Source organism: Protopterus annectens, chromosome 2.part0 (assembly GCF_019279795.1).
Source record: "Protopterus annectens isolate FY-2018-M chromosome 2.part0, PAN1.0, whole genome shotgun sequence".
Classification (NCBI taxonomy): Eukaryota; Metazoa; Chordata; order Ceratodontiformes; family Protopteridae; genus Protopterus; species Protopterus annectens.
The window spans coordinates 1,400,950,125-1,400,977,589 of record NC_056728.1 but is presented as its reverse complement, the minus strand read 5'-3'; the positions used below and the strand labels follow the sequence as shown (position 1 = coordinate 1,400,977,589).

Here is a 27,465-nt window from a genome sequence, read left to right as displayed (position 1 = left end):
CCACTTCACAAAGGCGGTGCCTCCACCGACCCTGGAAATTAGCCCATTAGCTTGACAAGTCTTATCTGCAAAGCCATGGAGAGGATCATAATGGACCTCATAAATAAAGACATAGGGAATTTGCAGACTTTGGATCCATCCCAGTTTGGCTTTGTCAAAGGCAGATCATGCCTTCTAAACTTGGTTGACTTTTTCAAACAGTCACCAAAGCCATTGATGAGGAAAGGCAGTCCATACAGCCTACCTCGATCTGGCGAAGGCCTTTGATACAATACCCCACTCGGGTATCATTGAAAAACTCATCAGCTTAAATGTTAACCCATACATCACAAGATGGGTTGCAAACTGGCTGAGTGACAGAACCCACAGGGTCAGAGTTGCTGGCGCCATGTCAGACTCAAAGCCTGTCACAAGTGGTGTACCACAGGGCTCAGTCCTGGGCCCACTCTTGTTTGGCATCTACTTTTCCAAGTACAAGCAAACACAGGAGGGTTATGGCTGACAAAGTTTGCAGATGACTGCAAACTGGGCCATAGTAGAAAACACATCTGACACAGATATCCTTCAGAAGGGTCTCACAGAAACGGATAACTGGTGCCAGAGCCATGGCCTAAAGTTAAATGCCAAAAATGCATAGTCATACCCTTCGGGAAAAACAAGGTTACCCCTAGCTACCAAATAGGTGGCAATCCACTGAGTACAGAAGAAGTTATCAGGGACCTGGGGACCCAGGTTGATAGTAGTCTGTCATTCGACACCCATGTAGCTAACGTAGTTAGGAAGACCTTCTACATTGCCCACCTTATCATGAAGGGATTCTCATCTAGATCAAGGGAGGTCATAGTCTCCCTATACTCATCACTCATCAGACCAATGATTGAGTACAATGCCCCATTCGAATGTATCTGACCCGACACTTGCAGCAGCTGGAGAGGCCACAAAGTTCCTCACCAAAAGGATAAAGGGTCTCAAACATCTGTCCTATGCTGCCCGACTGAAAGAACTCCAGCTCTATTCAGTCGCTTACAGCTTGCTCAGAGGTGACCTTTGCCTAACATACAAGGCCATGTCAAATCCAGATTTGATGAATATGCTTCACCTCAAAAAATCTAGATCCGTCAGAGCCACAAGGGCGGGAGACTTAAACCTCGACACGGCTATTAATAGGACGTGCTGGAGGGATAGATTCATCACCCAAAGACTCCCTATGCTGTGGAATAAAATCCCGGTATATGTGAGGCAGAGCACCTCGCTGGCCTTGTTCAAGAGAAATCTTGACCAATGGATGGGAGATCGCAGATATACCTCAGGGATTACCTCAGTGTCACTGCTCAACAGAGGCACAGCAAAATAATGGGTATAGTTCCCCATACTAAAGGGGTGGCGTAAGCCACAAAACTATGGGCTAGACTTGTAAATGCCCTCGGGCAGATAGCCTAGTATGAACCTATGAACCTATGAACCTATAATAGCCACAAGAAATGCTGTTTTCCAAGATAAAAAATTTAGATCTGCAGTTGCGGCAGGCTCGAAAGGCAGAGCGACCAAAGCTTGAAGCATCATAGTAAGGTCCCATGGGGGAACCGGATCTTTGACCGGGGGGCGTAACAAAAAGGTGCCTTTGATAAAATTTACACAGTCTGGAAGATGCTAAAGAGGCAGAATTCTCACCCACATGAATATGAGAAATGGCAGCCAAATGAACTTTGACAGTAGAAGAACTAGCGCCATGCTGGAAAATATCAGTTAGAAAATCAAGAATAGCAGAAATAGGGGCTGTGAAAGGGTCTAAACTCCTTTGAGATGCCCAGAACGAAAAACATTTCCACATGCTGAGATAAGCCTTTCTGGTCGAAGACTTATGAGCAGCTACCAAAATAGATCTAACTGAAGAGGATAGTCCAGGAGTCCTAGCAATTATGGGAACTGGGGCAGCTAAGCCATGAGCTTCAGGCTGTCCAGACTAGGATGAGGCACCCCCGAAGGGTGTGAAATTAAATCTTGAATGGGATCTAGGATCCAAGGTGGAGCCAGAAGGAGAGACCAAAGGAAGGGAAACCATACCTGGCGAGGCCAGAATGGGGCAATGAGGATCACTTTGCTCACCAGTCGACGAGCTTTCTGTAGAAACCGCGGAATGAGAGGTACTGGAGGGTAAGCATACAGAAGACCGGGACCCCCACTCGGGTATTATAGAGAAACTTACCAGCTTAAATGTAAACCCAAATGTCACAAGATGGGTTGCAAACTGGCTAAAGGACAGAACCCACAGGGTTAGAGTTGCTGGAGCCATGTCAGACTCCAAGCCGGTTATAAGTGGAGTCCCACAGGGCTCAGTCCTTGGCCCCCTATTGTTCGGCATCTACTTCTCAGAAGTACAGGCAAACATAGGAGGACTATGGCTGACAAAGTTTGCGGATGACTGCAAACTGGGTGCCATAGTGGATAGTACATCGGATACAGACATCCTTCATTGGGGTCTCACGGAAACTGATAGCTGGTGCCAGAGCCATGGCCTGAAGTTAAACGCAAAAAAGTGTATAGTCATACCCTTCGGGAAAAACAAGGTAACCCCAAGCTACCATATAGGTGGCAACCCACTAAGCACAGAAGAGGTTATCAGGGACCCGGGGACCCAGGTTGACAGTGGCCTCTCGTTTGACGCTCACGTTGCTAAAGTGGTTCGAAAGACCTTCTACATTGCCCACCTGATCATGAAGGGATTCACATCCAGATCAAGTGAGGTCATTGTTCCCCTGTACTCTTCACTTATCAGACCAATGATAGAGTACAATGCCCCATTCGGGATGTATCTCACCCGACACCTGCAGCAATTGGAGAGACCCCAAAAGTGCCTCACCAAAAGGATAAAGAGACTCCAAAACCTGTCATATGCTGCCAGACTGAAGAAACTCCAACTCTATTCAGTTGCATACCGTCTGCTCAGAGGTGACCTGTGCCTGACATACAAGGCCATGACCAACCCGGAATTAATGGACATGCTCCACCTCAAAAAATCCAAATCCACCAAAACCACTAGAGCAAGAGATTTAAACCTTAGCACGGATATAAATAGGACATGCTGGAGGGATAGATTTATCACCCAGAGACTCCCCATGCTGTGGAATAAAATCCCGGTCCATGTGAGGCAGAGCACCTCGCTGGCTCTGTTCAAGAGAAATCTTGACCGTTGGATGGGAGATCGTAGGTTTACCCCGGGAATCATCTCTGTGTCACTACTGGACAGAGGCACAACAAACTAATGGGCACAGTATTTCTAACATAAGGGGCGGCGTAAGCCACATAACTTTGGGCTAGGCTTATAAATGCCCTAGGGCAGTTAGCCTAGTATAAACCTATGAACCTATGAACTAGAGTGTCTCTGGGGAACTCCCCTGGCAGGATGTTCAGAACGAAAAACTTGCTGCACTTTGCGTTGGAAAGAGATGCGAAGGGATCACAGCAAGGTTGACCCCACTCGCTGAAGATCTGTTCTGCTACTGACAGATTCAGAGACCACTCGTTAGGCATCAGAATGGTCCAACTTAGGCTGTTTGCTAGAATGCTAGACTGTTCCGGAATGTGCGTTGCGATGAGAAAGCGACCGGTGGAGATCGTCCATTCCTACACTCTCATGGCCTCACGACAAAGGGGGTAAGATCTGGTCCCTCCCTGTTTGTTGACATACCAGACTACTGACATGTTGTCTGGCTGAATAGCAATCGTCCCCAGAGGAAGAAAGGCATGAAGGGCCTGCAACGCTAGAAGGAATGCCCTCACCTTTAGGACAGTGATATGCATGCTGGTCACTATGGGGGACCACAGGTCTTGGACTGTCCTTCCCGAACAATGCCCCCCCCACCAGAGTTGGGAGGCATCCGTGGTCACTGTGGTTTGGGCCGGGGCTGGGACAAAGGATCTTCCCTCCAAAATGTCTGGAGAGCTCATCCACCATATGAGGGACGACCAACACACTCAACTGAGTTGAATAGGATAAGTCAATGGCAGTTCCAACAGGGACCATTGAACCACTAGAGTCCATTGAAGAATCCACATGTGTAACCGAGCACATGGGAGAAAAGTAATGGTCGCAGCCATAGAGCCTAGGGCCCTCAACACCGATTCTGCCATTGGAAGATAAGAACGGTAGATCAAGGACACATGCATTCTCACGCTTTGAACTCTCTCTGAGGTCAGGAATATTTTGCACTGAAGAGTATCTATCCTGGCACCAATGTAGTCTATCACCTGTACAGGATCTAGAAGAGATTTGGATGTGCTGATGGTTGATTGTGATCCCCAAATGCAAGGCAAGTGTCAGGAAATAATCCCTAGTTTGGGAATGTAGGCGCCTGGTGGGAGCAGTGAGGAGCCAATCGTCCAGGTATGGATAGACCTGAATCCCCTGAAGCCTCAGGTGAGCCGCTACAACCGCCATCACTTTGGTAAACACCGTGGGAGTTGTGGTGAGACCAAAGGGTAGTGCTCGAAATTGGTAATGACTGACTCTTAGCCAGAAGTGGAGGAACCACCTGGAGCTTCTGTGCATTTTTATGTGATAGTAAGCATCCTGGAGATCTAACAAGCACATCCAGTCGTTCTCTTGCAGGTACGGCATGATGGACTGTAGTGTAACCCTCTGAAACTCTCTTTGGCAACAGACAGGTTCACGGTAGAGAGGTCCAGAATGGGCCTTAAGTCCCCCATTTTCTTTGGCATCAAAAAGAACTTGGAGTAGAAGCCTGATCTGGATGGATCTGGGGGGACAGTTTCGATGGCTTGTTTTACTAGCAGCTTGGAAATTTCCTGTGCTGCTGCCTCCCTTTGCATGGCTGGTACATCCGGGAGGTGTTTGGGAGCTATGGGGAAACCCACAAAGGGGATAGAGTATCCTCTGGATATGATTTGAAGCACCCAGCGGTCCTTTGTTATGGACTCCCATACCGCTGGGTGCAAGGACAATCGTCCCCAGACTGCCTCCAGAGTAGAGCAGTCAAGCAACCCCTTAGAAATGCTGCCCAGGTCTGTCTGAGAAAGGTTCTCGAGACCCGAAGTTCCGCGGACCCCCTCTGCCTCTGGGCCGGCGTCCATTCTGTCTCCCTCTGCCTCTGGGGAAGAAGAGCCCTGAGTGTCCTGGGAATACTGAGACTTCCAGAACCACATCTTCTTTTGCCCTCTCTGGTTCCGAGAAAAGGACCTCTGAGGGTCAGAGAAGTGGATCCCGATGGCAGACAGTGTCTTCCCATCCTTCTCACTCTGGACTAATGTCTCCTTGACAGTCTTACTGAAAAGTGTAGAACCGTCATAAGGGGCATTGACAAACGACGCCTTGAAGGGTTCGGAAAATTGACATAACCTGAGACAGGAGTTACACCTTATAGACACGCCTGACCCAGCTGCCCTAGCCATTCCTTCCGCAGCATGGGAGAGGAGTCGCATGGAAATGTTAGATACCACTTTTAGAGTGGCCATCCTCATGGAGAACGAAGCCTTGTCCTCCTGCGACATGGACTTGGGTGGAGACTCCTCCAGTTCCTTTACTAGGTCGCATTGGAGTCTAGTGACATGGGCCAAGTAATTCAGTGCCCTGATCGAAAAGATAGCTGAAGCGTACACCTGTTTCCCTAGGCGGTCCATCATCCGTGACTCTCAGTCAGGAGGGTGGCCCAAGGAACTCTCCTGGGCAAGTTCCTTCTTACTGGCTGCTGCTACCACCATGGCGTCCACGGGGGAGCCCTTATTCCAGGATGGTCTATCAATTGGGGGGGGGGGCTTAAGATTTTATTGGGTCACTTTGGGATAGGCTCCATGGTGTCCAGTTCCTTCCATGCCCGCGAAGTGACCAAATCCACCAAAGGATCCTCGGGAAGGGACACCCAGGAAGTACACGGGCCTGAGCCAAAAGCCTCCAGGAACACAGACTCATCAGGAGAGGGTTTGGGGGCAGACCAACCTCCCTGCTGGTGCAGGATCTCCATGATGTCTCCAAAGGAGACATCCTTGGGAGGTGATCTTGGGGAACCCTCTCCATTTACTAAATCCATGTACTCTGTGAGGGACTCGGGGAAGTCCAAGTGCCTCCTCTTGCACATATGCTTGCGAGTAACATCTCCGGTGGGGCTCTCCGGGGGGGGGGGGCACTCGCAAGCCATTTATTCCTCAGGGGGAACCGTCTGGGGTTCTTCGAGCATGGGCTGTCCCTCTGGTAAGGCAATGGGGACCGTAGACAGAGCTGAGGTTGTCTGGGAGAAGTCTGAGGAGGCGGTCAGGGGTCTTGATCCAATGGGGAGGACTCTTTCTACCACATCGAACGCCGAAGGAGAGCAAACCTTCTAGGAAACTAATAAGGAGGCTGGTCTCCCTGGGTCCGACGCGAGAATCGGAGATGGGCCCGAGGTGGACAGTGCTCCGAGGGAGGGAACCTGGCCCGACAAAGTCAGGGCCGATGGAAAAGGTTTCACTCCCTCGGATACGAAACGCTCCAAGCAGCTGTCAGCGTCGAGGAAACAGGTACCGTCAGCACCGACCCCCTGACCAAAGCCAACCTCAGATCCAAGTACTTCGAAGCCGAAGGTCGGATCAGAGAAGGAGAAATGGGTTGAAAAAAGGAAGCAAGCTCCCCCTCCAGAGGGGGGGGGGGCTGGCAAGACCCCCATCTGGATCTGTTTATGGATAAAGCGCCTCACCATGTTATCCAGATCCATATCCAACAAGGAGCGAGTTGACCGTGATGAGGCCACAGTCTCCGACCTGGCGGGTCAGGGTAAAGAGGTCTGAGACGTTGGACGTGGCTCCTCCGGCTCCGGGGAGAACCTTGGAGATTGGTGATGAGGGGAGTCACGGGTCCGTGGAGTTTTGCTGGGTGAAGCGAGGTCCTGGGACCTCTTCCTCTTTTCCCTCATCTTCGACTCTCTCTCCTTTTCTCTACCTCTCTTCTGCTTCGCTACCACAGGCTTAGGTATAGGAGTTTGAGTCCCAGCCTTGAAGGGAGGAGAAGCCAGAGGAAGAGAGGAGGGAGAGGCAGCCACAGCAGCCGCTGTGACTGAAGCCGAAGATGAGGAAAGAGAGTCAGATGGAGGAAGACGACCTTTGAGGGCTAACTTGGCCTTCCTATCCTTTAGGGTGCAGGGGTTGAAGCACGCACAAATGCTACAATCCACACTAAGGTGGGCCACGCCCAAGTACAAAACACACAGAATGTGGCCATCCACTGGGGAGAGCTTATGGCCACACTCTGTGCAGTGCTTGAAAACAAGCTTTTGAGTCATGCTAAAGATAGAAAGAAAGCCTTGGGGGAAAAAAAACAAAACAAAAAAAAAAAAAAACAGGGAAATGATTTCTAAAAAAATCACACACACACACCCACTCATCACACTAGTCTACAGGAAACACTGAGGGGGGGGAGGTGCACTACAGGACAAACTACTCTAACTACCTACAACCAGTAACACTCAATGCCAAAGTGATGGGGAGGAGAAAGGGATACCTATACTAACCTAATCTGATGAAAAAGAGAAAATTTTTCTACTCACAGAAGTTTAATAACCCATTGCTAGCTGGAGCTCAGAAGACATGACGTGAAGCAAATTGCGGCAAACAAGATCTGGGGATGGAAGGCTGTGGAGGTGTATTATGGGTAGGGGAAGGAGTCTGGAGTTCAGAGCTGATGCTAGCAAAAGTTGCCGGCTCGGATCCAATACGGATTCATAACCCACAGGTTGAAGATCAAATGAAGTAAACTAAGTCAGATGTAAAATTATGATTGCACAATAACATTTGAGCCTGAGCTGAATTTAAAATTTTCAGAAAATTCTAGTTGCAAAATATACATAAATAATTCTTGCAGTGAGAGGGAATACCTGAGGTTAAAAGCTGAAAAAACATTTATCTGGCTTTAAACGGGCCTTTAGAAAAATCCAGCCAATACCCCTTCTCTGCCCTAATTGAGGGGAACACAGGAGATGAAAAATACCTAATTTTATGCATCAATTTCCTGGGAGACCTTAGTGAAAAAAGCACTCTAAGCAATGGTCCTTTCTCTGGGAAAAAAATCCCCTCAGAACAGCCCCACAAAAAAACAACATCCACTCCCTCCTCCAATGCCAGCAGGATTGGTTCTCTCTTGCCAGAGCAGGACAGTTGAACAAATGCAGATGATGTACCTGCCTGTCAAACCTTAGGGGGCTTCCCAAGCAGCAGTACTGGGTGGACTGTGAGAAACTGTTGACCAGTCTGAGGACCTCAATATAGCTACAGTGGAGTCACTCATCAATGGCTGAGGTAAACAAGAAGCTAGAGTCAATACCGAAGCCTCCCATACAGCTTTTCTCTTCTTGTGGATTACAGAGAGAATGTCTGATGAGTGGTGACCCAGGTCTATCTCTGTACGAGAAAAAGTTGTCTGACAAGTGGCCAGTGAAGCCCACGTATTACTGTCTTCCCTTCTGACTAACAGGCTAAAGTATGAGGTAAAATTTCACAGTTATAGCCAAACAAAATGCTTGCTTTAACCACTAGCAACAAATGTTGACAGAAAAGTTAAATGTTTCTTCAATACAAAAATAAAAAAAATGGTAACAATGGAAGGTAGTCTCCAATGGAGTACTTATCTCCCAACTTTAAATAAGTGTTAACTGACTACTATTCACCCAAAACACGCAGCAGAGCATGTTCTTCAATGGCAAGAAAGTTTGGAGAGTTTGGCCCCCTAACTACTGACTTTATACTGCTCTCTTCAAGTTCTTCATCAGTTAGGCAGTGTGGAAGAAGCCCTAAAATTTTGAAAGCTTTCCAATTGTCTGATTCTTGGCTGGATAAATTCCATACAGCTTAGTCCACTGCACACTGATATAATGGTGAACATCGGATTTTCTGTTTCTTCCGTTCTTATTTACTTCATCTGCAGATTCTCCGGCATCTGGTATACTGGTGTACACTGACATCCAATGCTGCCATAGATGCCTTTATATGCTTACAGACACTTGCACTCACATGCTGAAGGACTCCTGTCAATTTCTTTTCGCCTCTGGTGCTTCTTTCTTTCTTTGGGGAGACATTCAGAAATGTTCAGTGTTCAGTCTTGTAGCATTTATTACTATAAGCTATTCCTTTAAAATAGCAATTTAATGTTATAACAGTATTCCAACGTCTTGGGTTCAAAAGCTAAAAATAACACGAAGTTATGTACTCACCATAACGTTCCATATTTGTTGTCCATCTCGCCTTCATTCTATGCTGGTTGGGTTCAGAACCGATCTCAGCCTAATTCAAAAGCTCGGGAGCTTCCACTGGCTTGAGGCTATACCCTATCCCATGATGCTCAGGGAAGATTACCCAGATCTTGTTTGCAAGCGAAATCATAATTATTTACCTATGATTAAACCAATATGTCTAGACAAAACTCAGAAGCGAATCAGAGACTCCTTAAATCCAATCATAATAAGAAAATGTCCGCCCGATCCCCCAGGAGCGAAGGCGGGGGAAGGAGGGTGAGACACAAGAATTAAGGAAAGATAGACAACAAACACGGAATGTTATGGGAGTACATAACTTCTTAAAGTTATGTTGTCCTATCTTGCCTTCATTCTATGCTGGTTGAGACAGCGTCCCTAGCACCTTCTTTCTTGGGTGGCTCAAGGGAAAATACTCTTCAGAACAGTGGACCTAAAGGAGGCCCTGTTCCTGGAAGCCAAATCTACTTTGTAATGTGTGATAAAGGTATGAGACTTTACCCATGTTGCTGCTGCACAAATGCAATCCATAGGAAGCCTGGCCAGGAAGGCAGAAGAAGTTGCAATAGCTCTTGTCGAATGGCCCTTCAGTTTGCCTGGTAGCTGTCCCTTTTGGGAATTGTATGTGTAGGAGATACAGTTTGTGAGCCATTTAGAGAATGTGATCTTTGACACTAGAAATCCTTTCTGTCTGAAAAGGAAACAAAAAGCTGGTCCGACTTTCTGAAATCTTTAGTTCTATGCATGTAGAAATGCAGTTGTCTATATATGACCAACTGGTGTAATCTATATTCTGCCTTGTTCTCATAGTTTGGGAAAAAAACTGGTAAGTCAGTGGATTGATTTAGATTGGTCTCTGAGCACACTTTCGGTAAAAAGGAAGGATTGGTCCGTAAGGAGACTATCTTTATGAAAAATTATGTATGGAGGATGTACAGATAAAGCTTGGAGTTCAGACACTTGCCTGGTGGTGATGGCCACTAATAATGCTGTCTTCCATGACAAAAACTTTATGTCACATGATGATGCAGGTTTGAAGGGAGGTAGAATTAAAGAGGAGAGAACAAAATTTAGGTCCCATGGTGCTGGAGGTTCTTTCACTGGAGGCCTTAGTAAGCAGGTACCTTTTAGAAAGGCTTTACAGAGTCTGTGGGTCATGATCCTTAATCCCATTTCCCCAATATGAAAGTTTGATAAAGCGGCTAACTGCACTCTAATTGTAGCCACTGCCGCACCCTCGTTAAAAAGTTTAGTGAGAAAGTCTAACACTGCTGTGATGGGGGCTGTAAAGGGATCTATGCTGTTTTTGGAAGCCCAGTGGGAAAATCTTTTCCATTTACTAGAGTATAATTTTCTAGTTGATGCCTTGTGAGAGAAAATCAATATATGTCTAACTGCAGGGGAGCTGTCATGGAGCCTGGCTATTTGTGGAACTGGAGCAGCCAATCTGTCAATTTTTAAGGTTTATATCAATAGATGGAACGTCCCCGCCAAATTAGTCAGAAGGTCTGGAAATGGGTCCCGAATCCACGGTTCCTCCAGGAGATGGGGCCACAGAAAAGGGAACCAAATTCGCCGAGTTCAGTATGGTGCAATGAGAATCACTGTTCTTTTCAACATGTTGGCTTTCTGAAGAACCTTCGGTATCAGGGGAAATGGAGGGAAAGCGTAAAGGTGTCCTCGGGGCCAATCGTGTATGAGCGCATCCCTTGGTGATTACCCTGGAGGGGGAATCAGGGCAAAGGAGTTGCTGCATTTGGCGTTCATGGACATGGCGAAAAGGTCACAGCAGGGCTGGCCCAATTGGCGGATCTCTTCCGCAACCTCTTGTTTTAGGGACCACTCTTGAGGCATCAGAATAGCTCTGCTGAGTTTGTCAGCTATCACAATGGATTTCCCCAGGATGTGCATTGCTATCAGAAAACAATGAGAAGAGACTGCCCATTGCCATACTCTTTGTGCCTCTCGACATAGGGCGTAGGATTTGGTTCCTCCTTGTTTGTTTATGTACCACACTACTTACATGTTGTCTGTCTGAAATGCAATTGTTCCTATCGGGAGAGAGTCTTAGAATGCTTGCAACGCAAAGAGCTCCACTCTCATCTCTAGGACATTGATATGCAAGGGGTTCTCGTGTTCCTGCCAAATGCCCTGGACAGTCTTTCCCAGATAATGCCCCCCCTACCCTATCTGAGAAGCATCCGTGGTCACTGTGGCTATTGGTTGTGGGAAGACAAACGGACGGCCTATAGTCAATCGAGTCAAATGAAGGCACCAGTGTAGATACTTTTTGCAGGATTCTGTGATGATGCTCTTGTGTGACAGTGGTAGATTTTGCATGGACCACTGGGAAAACAGCAGCCATTGAAGAACTCTCATGTGTAAATGCGCTAGAGGTACCAAAATAATTGCAGCCGCCATGGTGCCCAGAATCTGCAAGACAGTTTTGCCCGAGCTTTCCTTTTGCACAAAAGATTCTCAATTTTGTGGCAAAGGGACTGAATTCTCTCGGGAGTAAGTTCGGCCAACATTTTTCTTGAGTCTAATTCTGCGCCTAAGCATATAAGACGCTGTGATGGCAACAAGGCAGATTTTTTGAAGTTTACTGTAATGCCTAGTTGGGAACACATTTTGTCCCTTGCTTTTATTAGTAGGTGCTTAGTGGTGGCAGTTAGGAGCCAGTCGTCTAGGTATGGAAACACATGGAATCCTAGACACCTCAAGTGAGCCGTAACTACTGCCATGCATTTACACTCTGGGTGCTGTAGAGAGACCAAAGGGCAGAGCTCAAAACTGGTAGCGACTGGCTCTCAGCCGAAAGTGCAAATGTCTCAAGGATCGCCTGTCCATTTTGATATGGTAGTACGCATCCTGGAGATCTCCTAACTACATCCAATCGTCTTTCCCTAGAAAGAGGAGTATCGACTGCAGTGTCACCATCCAAAACTTTGATTTCTTGATGTTTAGTCTGCTGAGATCCAGAATGGGCCTCCAGTCCCCTGTCTTCTTTGGAACTAAAAAGAACCTTGAGTAAGTTCCAGATCCAATCTGGTCTGTGGAGACATTTTGGATGACTCTTTTTTTCTAGCAACTTTTGTACCTTTATTTATTTTATTTTATTTTACATGTGTTGACCGGGTTAGTCTAACTGGATACATGTCCATTTTCAGTAGAGGCCTGGGGAGAAAAGCTCCAGGAAAACATACAAAAAATAGTAGAGGATATAACAGAAACAATGTAAACAGCAGTAATTGTTACATAAAACACTATACCAAAAAATTGATTTTTTTTTTTTAAACAGAAGATGAACTACTTTTAGTAAATATAGCATAATCAAAATCTTTTAAGGGTAGTATACTAAAGAAGGTATAATATACCTTTAGAGTTGCATAATCCATTTGGCTGGGTGGAACATCTGGGTCTGATTGTTTTTCTGATGAGGGAGAGAAAAAGGGTATGTAAAATAACCTCTGGATATGATCGTTTGTACCCATTTGTCTTGTGTAATTTCTAGCCAGACATTCGGGTACAACGAGAAGTGACTCCCGACTGCCTCCAGAGATGGACAGAAGGGCCTTCTCTCAGGAGCGTTGAAAGGGCTTTCCAAGGAAGGAGTCCCTGTCGCCCTGGTTTTGCGAACCCCCTCTGCTGTGAGGTCAGCGTCTTCCACCATTGTTACTTCCCCCTCTGTCCCTAGGGGAAGAATCACCACGTGCATCAGGAAAGGCCCTTTGGGACTTGCGAAACCACATATTTCCCCCTTCTGACCTTTGAGATGAGGTCTAGTGGGAAGGGAAAAACAGACTCCCATGGCAGATAGAATCTTCCCTCCTGTTCGCACCTGGTAAAGGTCTCTAACTTTGGGCCCAAACAAGGATGAGCCATCAAAAGGGCATTAATGAAGGAAGACTTAAAAGGTTCAAACTTACATAAGCACATCCAGGAATGTCTCCTTTAGGAGATTCCTGTAACCGCTGCCCTGCTTGCTCCATTGTTGCGTAAGAAATCAGTCACCTGCAGGAGTTTACCACGAAGTTTAAGGTGGAGAGTTGCGAGGAAACCTTATCTGAAGCCCCTGCAGTTATGGTACCTTGAAGGGTATCTCCTAGCTCTTTTAGGAAATCCCTCTATAGTCTCATAAAACGGGTCAGGTAATTTAGCGATCTAAGTGTAAGTGCAGCTGATGAAAAATACGCTTACTGCATCTGTCCATCGTTCAAAAGTCTTTGTTCGGTGGATGAACAGATGAGGAAGTCTCCGACAATTCCTTCTTTGTGGTCACCACCACCACCATAGCATCTACTGGGACACCCTTGCTTTTTCTGCAGGTGTTGTAATGAATTTGTTTGGCCTCCTCAGAACAGATTCCACTGAATCTGGAGAGCCTCACGCCTTCTGACTAATTATATTCATCAACTGAAAAAAAGGCGGAGTCACCCAAGAGGTGGAGGGGTGAGACTCCAAAGCGTGCAGGTACACCAACTTGTCCTCAGAAGGATTGGTGGGCTTTCAGCCACCCCTCTGCTTAAGAATCTCCAGGATGTCTGCAAAGGAGACATCTTCAGAGGGGGATGTGGGGACCCTTCTGACTCAACCAGATTGGTATCTGAGGTGATAGACTCTTCCGGGGAGTCTATGTGCTTCCTCTTGCACAATTTCTTCCAAGGGACCTCATCAGAGGGGCACTCTGGGGAAGTTTCGGAAGAGACAGTTTCTCCTGCAGGGGCTTCCTGGGGCTTAGGGTCTCTGCCCTTGGGGGGGGGGGGGCGATGGTGCTGAGACCGACACAAGCGCTTCTGGGGGAAGAGCACTTGAACAGAGAGTGGAGCAGTCTGAGATGACAGCACTTTCTCCATCAGCTCAAAAGCCCCTTCACCCTGCAGCAAAGCAGATGGCTCCAAAGCCGATGTAGGAGCCGAGGTCAACTGAGCCGAAACCCCGAGAGGTAGAATCGGCTTGGACAGCTGTCTGAACCGACTCTCCTCCCCGGACCCGATGGGAGAGCGTTGGCTCTTAGACTCCTCGAATTCCGATGGAACTGAGGAAGTCAGAGCAGATGTTGGAACCGCCAATCCTGTTGGAGGTCTCAGTGCCGACATTTCCACTGTGATTGGGCCCAAGTGCTCTGACTCCAAAACCCCAGGTCAGGTCAGAGGAGGAACCTAAGAGGGAGAAGAGGTCTCTGTCAGCTCTGGTTCCTTCTGGGTCGGAGTCGACAGAATTTTTGCCAGCGCCTGTGTCCAAAGGAGTCTCCTCACCACTCGCACCATATCATCATCCGATAAACTTCTGGAGGATTGGGAGGATATGGATGGAGCCCTTGCCCTTTGTAGGATTGGAGATTTTAGAATCGGAGTTACTGGCTCTCATACCGGGGACCAGCTCCGAAACTGATACTCAATCGGTTCTGGAACTGCAATTGGAGTTGATGAGGGAGACTTTTCGGAACCAAGAGCCCTTGGTTCAGAGCCAGATTGAATTAACATTTTTTTAGGTGGCTCTGAAGATGCAGCCGAGGTTGACGTTCTTTTGCCCAACTTCTCCGATTTAGATGAAGAAGAAGAAGGGGATTTGTCAGGTTTAGATTTAGAGCTCTGAGTCCCTTCTAGAGCTTCTGTAAAAGGGGGTTTTAGTAAGCCTCTTACAATCAATTTGTTCTTGCGCTTCAGCAACACCCTGGAGCTAAATGCATGACAAAAGGAGCAGGATTCTTGTAGGTGGAGGGCACCCAGGCAGTAAACACAACTGGTATGCCCGTCTGTCAGGGCCATTTTTTTGGTTGCATTTATCACACTTTTTGAAACCAGACAGTTTTGGTTCCTTACAATCCTTACACATACTGAAGCTACAGAAAACATTAGGAGTAGCTTAATAAGAGCCTTTTAACACCCAGAAAACCAACAACACAAAGTTTAACAATATATAATCAAGATCAATAAGCTACAGAGAACACTAACTCTTTAATCAAAAAGGAAACTTAACAATACTATATATATATATATATATATATATATATATATATATATATATATATATATATATTGTTTTAATTATTATTATTATTATTTTTTAATAAGGGGAGGAAGTCCTCTAAGTTAAACGGACTTCCATTAGAAACAACAAGGGAGCAGTCCTCTAACTTAAAAGGACTCCCTCAACAAACAACGGGAAAGAACAGGAAAGGGAAGGGGGACGTCCCTCTAAGTTAAACGGGGTGTTGGAAGCCCTCTAACTTAAACGAGCTACCGTCGAAGGATAAAACAAGCTCAGTAGGGATAGGTTTAAATGACAATAGCACAAACAGACCTAACAAATGACAACTGCCAAACAACACAAACAGCAAAAACAAACAACAGCCAAGTATCCTCCTAGGCACTAACTGTAAAAACGTTAAGAAATAACTCTAAAAAGGTGGAAAAAGAAGAAATATAAATAAGAAAATGTTCACTTAGCCAGGAGCCAGTGTGGAAGTCACCCAATCTGCTTGAGCGGCAAATGAGATCTGGGTAATCTTCCCTGAGCATCACGGGATAAGGTACAGACTCGAGCCAGTGGAAGTTCTCGAGCTTTTGAATTAGGCCGAGTTGGAACCGATCTTAGGTTCAGAACTCAACCAGCATAGAATGATGGCGAGATAGGACAACATAACATCTTCTGTTATCTCCTTGGTTCCATACCAGAAGTCTCTTTTGTATGTTTGTTCCTCGTAATTTGCTAAGTTGATGATTTTGTTAGATTTGCACATTTCATTTAGAATATTTTGCATCTCAACTAATGGAGACACAATGTTTCCTTACAGACCATATGGAAATAAAGTATCTTTAGATTTTAAAATGTAAATGAAAATTAACTGATAGCCAGGTATATAAGCAAGTCTGATAGACAATCATTGAAGTAAAATTAACTATGACATAATGGGTTAGTCATAACATACAGAAGCTAACACAATATCCAGAAAAGTGAGGGCTAATAAGAAAAACAACCTCAATGAAAAGATAGAGGGAAAACACTTTCTCACCTTACTTGGCCAGCAGAAAAGTATAAGTAATCCAAAAGGCAGGCCAGCAGTTAGAATGTAAATGATCCAAAGCCAAGGGCGCTCTTCTGCAGCAGACATCATCTGCCTTATTACACCAGGCTAGAAGAAGAAGACAAAACAATATTATACTAAGCTAGGAAACAGAAATGAGCTATGCAATGTTTGACTGAAAACAATTGGGTAGAATATAAGTGATGTACGATGTTTGTAACTGAGAGAATCAGTATAGTTTGTGATGTAAAATGCTTGCAACTAGGATTGTGTTGTTGTGGTTTGTTTTCATTTATATAAATTTATGACTACTTATGTTGTAAGCAATGGTTTAATAAAGATGTTTCTTGTTTAAAAAAGGGGCAGGAATTGAATAATTTATGTAATGTTGCTTAGGCTATTTGATATATAGCAATACATGTGAAGCATAATATTTGTTAATTTTAACTTGTTAATACAATTTGATTACTTTTATAAAAATATAAATGTGCCTATGTTGCAAGTGATAATTAAATAAAGGTGTTAAAAAAAGAGTGGTGGTAAGCTATCTAAAACATTTAGTGTTACAAGAGAAACTAGGCAGGGTCATCCACATTCATCATTACTCCTTGCTTTATATTTAGAGCCATTACCCAGGGACATACCGCAATCAAACATTATTGTATATAAATGGAAAAATACTAATGACAAAATAAAACTTTCTGAAGATGATATAATACTATGATTGGGATGCAGAAAGGTTTCTGCCAGCTGTAAGCCTTTTTCAGAGCTGGTGTTAACCATTTCCGATTCTCAGACTGCCCTACTGCAATGCTTAAGGTAATTAGCCAAGTGCTCTTCCCCTAAAAATGCCTGCAATAAGTGCCTTACACAGCCGAGTGAGTAAATGAAACTCTCAGCTGATTAAAAACTTACTGTCAACAGCAATAATTAACTCGGTCAAAAGCTTACATTCCCCCATTACTTTCTAATAGGTAATATTTCATTAGAGGTAAGTGCCAGAGAGTTTAGCAGGTAGATAGTTTTGGGTGTGTCTGCACATGTGTATGTGTGTGTGTGTGTGTGTGTGTGTGTGTGTGTGTGTGTGTGTGTGTATAGAGGTGTGAGTGGTGTCAGGTAAGTGTGTATGTGCAAGCGTGTGTCTGAATGGTGAGTGTTTGCTTGTGTGGTTATTTAGGGGACAGGTAAGGTAGTTGTGTGTGGGTATGAGTGAGTGTGTCCATGAATGCGATCGGGACAGCAGGGTGTATGTTTGGTGTATGCCATGCATCCCAAATCTCCAGTACCCCTGATAAGCATAAGCAGGCGCTTGAGAGATTAAACATTTACAATTTACAAGCTGCCTGCGTCCACTAACAGTCATAGATGCCAAACCGAGGATGAATTTCCTGTTCCCCATCCAACTAAGTTACACTTGAATTGAGTTAGTGAGGAACTCTGCTTCACATGAATGGGGAGCCTGTGCTAGAGAAGGGCTAGTATCTGGGATACATACCTGTCTCTCCAGCGGGTCCTATTTATATTGCAGGCAAGATTTAAGTCTTTAGAATGGGTAATTATGGTGCTGTTTGTTTTGTGGATCTGCAGGAGGTCCACCAGAATAGGGTCCGACAATGCCTTGTATGGCAGGCATACAGCTCCCTTGAACAGCCTGTAAGAGAAAGAATACTGGGACAGGGGTTTAAGGCAGTCTGCACAGGACATGTTACTTATGCCCAGCGTTGTTAAAAAAACACCCCCCCCTAGGAAAAAGACATGGCATCCACTTTCCAAGCCAAAAGACTTGGCACTGTTGAACAGAAGATGGGGGTGTTGCCTGTTCAGAGAGGAGGCAAAAAGATCTACTTGAGAAGTATCCCACTGATCAGCAATGCCATGGAACACTTGCCTGAGAAGCATCCATTCCTGAGGATCTGCCCCTGGATCTGCTCAGAATGCCTGCCACTAGACAGTGCTCTGAAGGTATGTAAACTACCTGAAGGGGAAAATAATGGAGGATAGCACAATCCCAAGCCTGAAGAGCCTGCCTGTAAAGAAGGTATGATTTTGTGCCTCCTTGCTTTTTGATATACAACATAACTGTGGTGTCTGTAAAAACTCTTAGAGGGCCGGGGGTTCAAAGGGTGTGGAGAATATAGACAGCCGGAATCAGAGCTTACATCTCCTTGATATTGATATGGTCTGCTAGCTGTGGAGGGGACCAAACCCTCTGGACCCTGACAATGTTGGAGGAGGTTCCCCATCCCTGATCTGAAGCTTCCATCAATAGCTCCTGAGAGTATGAAGAGGAACCTGAAAAGGCAGGTTGGGATTCAGAGAGGTCTGATGAATCCACAAGTGAAACTCGAGCCTGAAGCCAGGTAACGGAGGAATTGGGAGATCCAGAGTATGGAAATGCTAAAGCCAAATGGCTTTGAGGTACCACTGAATCTTTCACATATGAAGTATGGCAAAAGGAATCAAAGGAACAGTAGATGCCACAAACCCCGCCACTCAAAGGAATTCCTTTGCAGGAAGCAATGAAAGAGGAGACGGGACTGAAAATATGTTGTCAAGGACAAGAACTTAGAAGAAGGCAGCAAAGCCATCATTGGCACAGTCTGAATCATGCAGCCTAGAAAAACTTGATCTTGAGACTAAGTCAGCACAGACATATTGAGGTTCAAGGTGAACCCCAGACTTTGCAGAAGAAGCACTGTAAATTTGAGATCCTGAAGAAGAAGCTAGGAGGGAGCTTGAATCAAAATGTCATCTAAATAAGAGAAAATCTGAATTCTCTGGAGCCCGCAGAAGGCTACCACCAGAGCTAAAGACTTGGTAAAGATCCTTGGGGCCTTGGAAAGACCAATAGGCAATGCATAGAACTGAATATGAAGAAGACACACAGAAATGCAAACATGTCCTGAACAGAGTGTGAATAGGAATGTGAAGGTAAGCATCTTTCAAATCCAGAGATACCAGGAAAGCTTGGGGAAGCACCATGGAGAAGAGAGACTGAAGAGACAGCATCCTGAAGGAACCTTCATAAAAATGATGAGGAAATAAAGACCCAGAATGGGCCTCCATGACCCCTCCTTCCTAGGAACCAGAAACACCCTGGAATAAAAATAACATGTGTGCCATGTTGAAGGGGAGGTAGGGCTGGGCTGAAAGGATCCCTGCAATAAAAGATCCTGCAGAATAAGGAAATTAGGAGGTTGGGGAAGACCCAAAAAGGGAGGAAGAGACTTTTAAACCATAAAAATAATAATTTTGAATAGTGCAAATCACGCAGGAGTCTGTGGTTACCCACTGCCAAACAAGAAAGAGCAGAGTTTACCTGGGGGAAAGAGGAACCTGGCTGAGAGGTAGAGGTGGCTAAATGTCAGATGGAAGTAGATCTGTCAGGGAAAGAAGGATTTTGAGTTTTAGAACTCTGACAGGATTTATCAGAAATACCCTCTTGGAAGGCCTTTTACCCCTAGAAAGCTGCCTTTAGACAAAGAAGACTTAGAAGGGTAATTTTTCTGGAACCTACTGACAGGAGACAAATAGATTTGCTTCAGATCTTGCATAATCTTCCCTTTGTCTTGTAAGGTCTTTAACAACAAAGCTGCAGAAGAGCCAGATATTTTGGTTATTCAAAGGAGAATTCTAGAGCTCTGACTTGATATCATCAAGGAGAGCCTGTGAGCGTAACCAAGAGTACCTTCTCATCACAGACCCAAAGCAGCTGACCTAGAAGAGGCATCAGCAGCATCATAACTGCACTTTATTGAATGGCAAGCTACCTGAGAAGCAGAGCCCAACAAGGAAATGGCAGAAGACTTCACCTCAGAAGCAGACAAATCACACAGAATACACCAAAGCTGAAAGAGAACAGCCAGCACATACTTAATCACATGAGTCTGGTAATCAATGGCCCTAATAATTAATGGCCCTAAAAGCTAATGTGGCAGAAGTATACACTTTTCCCCCATACCAGTCCACAGCACAATTGTCCGTGCCTGAGGGAAAAAGCTTAAAAGAGGACAGCAATTAAGATGGTTTGTCAGTAGCTAAGGTAACCACAGCAAGATCATAAGAAGGGCTTTTATACAAAACGTTCTTGGCTTCAGGGACTTTACAGAACCCAAAAGGCTTCTTTGGAGCAAAAGGATGGGAATCAGGCTTGAAAAGCTGCAGACAGAGCATCCAACAAAGCATCCAATATGGGGACGACTGTAGAAGATGGGGTGAATCGATCTACAACAGCTCAAAGTACCTCTTTTAGACATCAAAAACTTCAGAACAATCCCATTTAAAATGCTCCATTATACAAATCACAGTATCCACAAAGGAAATTCTTTTATAGGAGAATTTGGAGAATGAGAATCCTTTTCTAAGACCATAAGGCCAGAGGAAAATAGAGTTGAGAAGGGTACCAAGGACTCTTCCCCAGAATCTGAATGAGACACTTCATCAGAGGACTCACACTCCCTATGATATTTACAAGGGGCAGAAGACCAAAGAACAGAGGAAGGTATAGACAAGCCTTGAGGAGGCTTTAAAGCCATAAGGGCATGAAAAAGACCCTATCTGAAACTCCTGTCATTCCTGAGGATCCTTTGCCACAGTAGCCACATACCTGGTCTTCTGTTTCTTTTTCAATGGAGCAGCAGCCCTAACAAACCTAAGAGGCTCAGACCCCTGCCTATATTCTATAACAGTAACAGGGACTTCCTCCCTAACTAGTATCTGGGATATCCCTCTAGGCTCCTTTGATATAATCAGCTGCAGTCCCCCAACACATCTGCAGCAGACACAGGCACAGCCTCAGCAGACATGTGAATAGATGGCCTCCAACTGAGTGGCATCAGAGGAAGCTGATGCTGGCACTGGACTGTCCTTAGATTCCTCACCCAAACTGATGGAGATGTATAGAGCAGACTGGACAGCAGCAGACTCAATGCACACCTTCTCAAGCTTCTTCTTAAGTGACAACTGAACAATGAGGAAGGTAAACTCAGAAGCCATGGTACCCTGGGCCAAAAGCTTCAAAAGCTGATTCTCCAAATAAATAGAAAGGGAAGGCAGACAGCTATGAAGAGTCTTAGGAACAAACACCTGACAAATCTTGCACTGGGTATGGTCATGAGGAGGACCCAAACAGAAAAGGCACTTGTGACATCTTTATGGGGAATCTGCATCTCACGTTCACATCTTCCCTTCTTGAATGACACATAAAAAAGATAAAGCCACAAAAGGAAATATAACAGGAAGGAAAAGATCCCGATGGGGCACTTATGTTGTCAAGGCATGGTAGCTAAATCAACTTGGTGAATAATTTGCAGACCAAATTCAGAAGAAAGCATTCAGAGTGGTGGCAAAAAGGTTTTAAGGATTAGAAGCTTGTATATCACTTATGTACCTTACACCTTGGATGCAGGACATACATTTGATGTAGGGTGCCTGAAAGGAGATAAGGCTTTGCTATGCTGATATCTGCAGGATATCCTATCAGTAAAGAATACTGCAACAGTGACAAGGAAGGATATCTTCATAGTCAACAAATTGCTGTATGGTATGTAATGAAATATGAGCTTGGACAGGACACTGGCACAGAATAAAGTAAAATTTATATCTATTTAACAGAATCCAATACAAGGTGAGTAGTCAATGGTTCTGGTGTTAAGACTTGTGATATAGTGAAATAAAACAAAATGCTCATTAATATCTGACCTCAGATTTGGCTGTAAATAGTCAACTTACGTGTTAAAATGCTTTTGTTTTTTAGCAGCAATGTTAAATTAAACATGAAATGTATACTGGACAGAGTAGTTGATGATATTTGGATTTGCATGCATAACAATGGCAAGATACTCATAACTGAATGTAAGTACAGACTGTCTGATGTCAGGCTGCTTTATTAGTACTGCATAAATATATAACTACAAATAATTGTCTCAGGTCTATATCATGTTATCGTACAGTGAAAAAAATCGAGCGTCATATGGTCGGCATCATATGTTTGAATTTTCAATGTGCGAGCGTGTCAATGGAGATCTCCATTACAGCGCAGAATGGGAAGATTTCCCTTTTCTGCACTGCAGTGCGATCTCGGAGTTGGTATATTTAAGTAGAGGGGGGTGTGGGAGGTGCACCCTGCTTAAGACATTCGGGAGTTAATTTTTGTGTTTTTTTTTTTTTTTAATTACGTTTTAGAACATTTACGAGTTTGATCATATGGTGCCGACCATATGATATTCAAACTTGTAAATGTTCGATAACGTAATATAAATGTTTTGTCTCAGCAGTTAGTGCAGAAATAACAAGTGCACTGGCTAGGATCCAACTTCGGCCACTCCCAGGTTTTGGATCCAAGGCTCCTCCCCTTCCCATAATCCCGTGTAGTTAGCAAGTTATCCCACATTGGGTTTGTCCATATCCTATAATAAAATAGATACAGTATTTTCATAAGAAAAGTACATTATGGCTAAATCAATAATTGCTGATCCATGGCTTGAAGAGTACATGACCAGACTACTGGAACTATTAGTAAGATCACTCCAGAAACAATGGGAAATGATAGTCAGAAGGGGGAAGATGGGAAGGAAGTTGAGGAAGAATAGAAGCAGACAACATGGATCTATTGTTATGGTAAGTAAATAACTTTCATATGCAATGTTGTTTCTACTGTACGTTCCTCAAAAGATGGGACACTGTCTCCAGCTTCCATAAATCTTGGGAGGTCTCATGGAATGATATTCCAGAGGGCAGCCAAACCAGAGGAAGTTGTAGTCCTAGACTGTAAGTCCAACTTGCAGTGGGATATGAAGGTATGGACATTCAACCAAGTAAATGCAGCACATGTCATCAACTGGGACTTTAGAGAAAAAGGTAGTGGAGGTAACAATTGGCCTAGTAGAATAAGCTTTAGAAGATACAGGCAAGGACAATTCCTCGTCATTCTCCTTGTAGACATGTGAAATACATTAAGACAGCCAATGAGAAAGAGATATCTTCCTTTACTCGATTTTAGTGAGGAAAGTACAGTCTTTCTGACATTCTTAGTATGGTGCAAGTAAAACCCAAGTTGATGATGCACATTTAGAAGGTGTAACATACACTCTTTCCTTTACTGGCAAAATGTAGAAAGAAAACAGGAGACTGACAGACTGGATGAGTGATAATTCAGATGCCACCTTAGGTTGATGGGATAAATTTGTTCTTAAATTGACTTTATCTTTGTGGAAAATCAAGTAAGGAATTTTATAAGAAAGACCGTGGAACTCAGATACTCTTCTTGCCGAATTAAATGCTACCAAAATCAAAGAATTTCAGGAAGAGCATTTCAAATCAACTGTAGCTGCAGGTTAGAAAGGGAGTCTTGACAAAGCTTGCTGAAGGATAGTAATATCCTGAGGGGGGCAGGATCTCTGGGAAGGGGGTCACAGTAAAAAGATGCCCCTTAAGAAGGCCTTAGATAATTTTAGTGACGCAATGGATGAATGACTTCCCCAATATGAAAACTGGAAATAGCAGCTAACTGAACCCTGATGGTAGAATAAGAACCACTATGAAAAAAAGAAGCCATAAAATCTAAGATAGCCTGGAGAGAGTCTGAAAAGGGATCTAAATTCCTACTAGAAGCCCAGATTAAAAATCTTTACCATTTAATTTTGTAAAGCTTCTTGGTGGAAGATTTCCTTGAGGAAGACAGAATGTGTACAACTTAGGATGAAATGTCTAACCATCATATGAACTGGAGAAACCATGTGGCCAACTTGAGGGCTTCTATGTCCAGGGAATATGAAATGATCTGATGAATTGGAACATGGCCTACTAGTCCAACAAGGGTTGGAGCCGCAGAAACCCCAGCTGGATCTGGGTTCTGAGGAACTTTCTCATCATTCTATTAAAGTCTGCTTCAGAAAGGCTCCAGGAGGACGGCACCGATATGAGGAATGATGTAGTGGAAAGGGATCTGGATGTCCCGTGAAAAAGTCTTTCCTGGAAAAAGGTCTATTGGAGCCTAGGAAAGACTGGCTATAGGAGGAGAAGTGAGGTTCTGGTAGTGGAGGACTGCTGAATCTGATGGTAATCGGCTCCAGTGCAGGAATAGGCTCTAAGGGTCTCTGCATCTTCAGGGCTGGACCTCAGGAGCTTGACTGGACTGGTGACCATTTCTTATGATTCTTGTTTTTTTCAGTATCATTTTCCCTCGGCTTATCAGTACTTTTCTCACTCTTTTATTTTTAAAGAGACGTCTTAACAACTAGGGAAGAAGAAGCACAGACAGTGTGTGGCAGGCAAATTTCTCCTGCTGTGGCAGGGAAAAGTCCCTTAAGCACAAGTTTATTCCTTCTTTTGGTTAAGGCCCAAGAACTGAAAGCTGAACAAGCCGAGCACTGCTCATCTAGATGAGAAGCTCCAAAATAATGGATGTTCTTGGTTTGTGCATTAGAATTAGGAATTTTGTGACTAGAAGCCACAAACTTTTAGAGCCAGAAGATTTTTCTGCCATTGTACCAAAAAAGAGAAACAGTAACCACAACATACAACTGTTAAACAACTATAAAGGTTAGCATAACTGTCACAGCTACTAACAACCATAGTCTGAAGCTAATTCAGATAGAAGAAAAATCACAGTAAAAACTTAGCAAGAATAGTTATATGGGTCCCCTTCAAAACCTTTAATAAAGGTTTTGCAAAGTCTGGAGGAAGCTCAACCCCAGGAAAAAAATTTACTTGGCTACCATGATGAACCTTACCCTTTCCCCACTTTAGTGCGATCTCGGAGTTAGTATATTTAGTTAGGGTTGGGGTGGCAGGTGGAGTCCCCCACATCGGGGTGTGTGTGTGTGTGTGTGTGTGTGTGTGTGTGTGTGTGTGTGTGTGTGTGTGTGTGTGTGGGAATCCCCACACTTGGAGGGTTTTCTTGTTTCACTGTTTGTTGTTTAGTCCTGGTGGCCAAGTGGTTGTTTACCCCGGGTTAATTTTCATTGTTCCGGGAGTTAGATGTACTGAAGATTCTGAGAAGTCGTCTTGATGAAGTGGGATTCGATATTCAGCAAGAAAATAACTTTCAAAGATTCAAAAAGAAGCAGTTAACTGCCAAGAGACTGCGTCCGATGCAAACGAGTGACAAACAAGATCTGAGGTAATTTTCTAACTAGAGGGGCTTATGGGAAAGGGAATGAGTCTGAGCCTGAGCCTTGGATCTAAAGTCTTAGAGCAACTAATGTCAGCTCCTAGTCAGATCTGGTATCCCATCAGTTGAGGGACAGAAGAGACAACATTGTATGACATATTTTGAATTTTTGCATTAATCATTTACGGGATACTCAAATTAATAAAAATCACAAGGTGCAAGTGCCAACAGGTATGATAATACCTTATTTTTTCCTGTATGCAATAACTGTAGCTGGGGAGATTACTATTGTCTCCATCCAATATCAAGAGATTTCAGTAGTTTCTACTCTTACTCCATAATTACTATGCTATATTACATCCTAAAATCCCAGGAAAAAGAAGTTATGTACTCACCATAACATTCAATCTGAGTAGTTCTACTTCATTTGTCTTCAACCTGTGGGTTACAGATATTAATCAGATCTGAGATGGCAGTTTCACCAGCATCTGATCCGAGCTCCAAGCTCTTGCCCTTACCCATAATACCCCTCCATCTCCTTCCTTCCCTCAGATCGAGTTTGCTGCACCATCCACATAAGCCTGACCCAATAAGACCTTATCACAACAGTTTATATATATACCTACCAGTAAGAACAGGACAGCCACAGAGGTGCTCTCTCCTACCTACCAGATGAATAAACTATAAGGTCAGGGGGAAGGAGGGAGGGATGGTTGAAGACAAATGAATTAGAACTACTCAGATGGAATGCTATGGTGAGTACATAACTTCTTTATCTGAAGTAGTTCATTTGCTGTTCAACCTGTGGGACAGTCCCCAGCTATTATATGCCTGGGTGGCCCTCATGGAAGGATATTTCAGAGCACTGCAGAGCCAAAGGATGCTCTCCCTCTGGAAATCATGTCCAATTTATAATGAGAAATGAAGGTCTCAGATGAGGACCAAGTAGCTGCCGAACAAATATAGTCCAAAGACACACTGGACCAAAAGGCAGCTGACGTAGCCTTGGACCTGGTAGAATGGTCATTTATCCTACCCAGAAGGGACATACCTTTGCCTTTGTAAACCTGATGGATGCAAAGGGAAATCCATCTGGAAGTAGTTACCTTAGAAACTGGTTTGCCCAGAAAGGGCATAGCAAAAGACACAAAAATACTGATCAGACTTCTGATAGGCTTTAGTCCTGTGTAAGTAGAAATGTAGCTGTCTATGCATGTCAAACAAATGTGGTTTATATTCACCCCGTTCTGAAAATTTGGAAAAAAAAAACAGGCAAATTGATTGATTGATTGATTGACTGATATTTGTTTCCGAGGCCACCTTAGGCAGAAAAGGATTAGTACGAAGTGAAACCTAGTCTTTATGAAAAATCATATATGGAGGTTTGACAGATAATGCCTGGAGTTCTGACACTCTCCTAGCCGAGGTAATAGACACTAGAAAGGTTGTCTTCCAGGATAAAAAATTCAAGTCCACAGAAGCAACAGGCTCAAAAGGCAGAGCAACCAAAGCTTGCAAAACTAGGTTAAGGTCCCACGGAGGGGTAGGATCCTTAACTGGAGGTCTTAAAAGAAAGGCACCTTTAATAAAGGTTTTGCAAAGTCTGGAGGAAGCTAAAGAAGCCATGTTCTCACCTACGTGAAAACTGGAAATAGCCGCCAGTTGAACTTTCACTGTAGATGAGCTGGCACCCTGCTGGAAAATGTATGCCAAGAACTCAAGGACTACTGGAACAGGAGCTGTGAAAGGATCCAAATCCCTCTGAGTAGCCCACATAAAAAAAACGCTTCCATTTGCTATGGTATATTTTTCTGGTAGACGATTTATGAGCTACCACCAGAATAGTCTAGACTGGGGAAGACAGACCGGGAGTCCTCGCAATCAAGGGAACTGGAGCAGCCAAGCAGTGAGCTTCAGACTGCCCAGGTCTGGATGAGGGACCTTCGAGGGGTGCGAAATGAGATCCAGTATCAGATCCAAGATCCAAAGAGGAACTACCAGATGAGACCAAATACAGGGAAACAGGATTTGGCGAGGCCAGAATGCGGCAATGAGGACAACTCTGCTACCCAACCAGTGAGCCTTCTGGAGAA

The 27,465-nt window shown here is 44.4% G+C and overlaps 1 protein-coding gene across 1 annotated transcript in view; it reads right to left on the bottom strand.

Annotated features, from left to right (window-relative positions):
• CLGN (calmegin) overlaps positions 1 to 27,465 on the bottom strand; it is a 2,483,974-nt gene that overhangs the window by 347,303 nt on the left and 2,109,206 nt on the right. Inside the window, exon 12 of the mRNA XM_044061624.1 lies at positions 16,249 to 16,368. Within this exon, the coding sequence (XP_043917559.1) occupies positions 16,249 to 16,368 (120 nt within the window). The remainder of the gene's footprint in view (positions 1 to 16,248; positions 16,369 to 27,465) is intronic.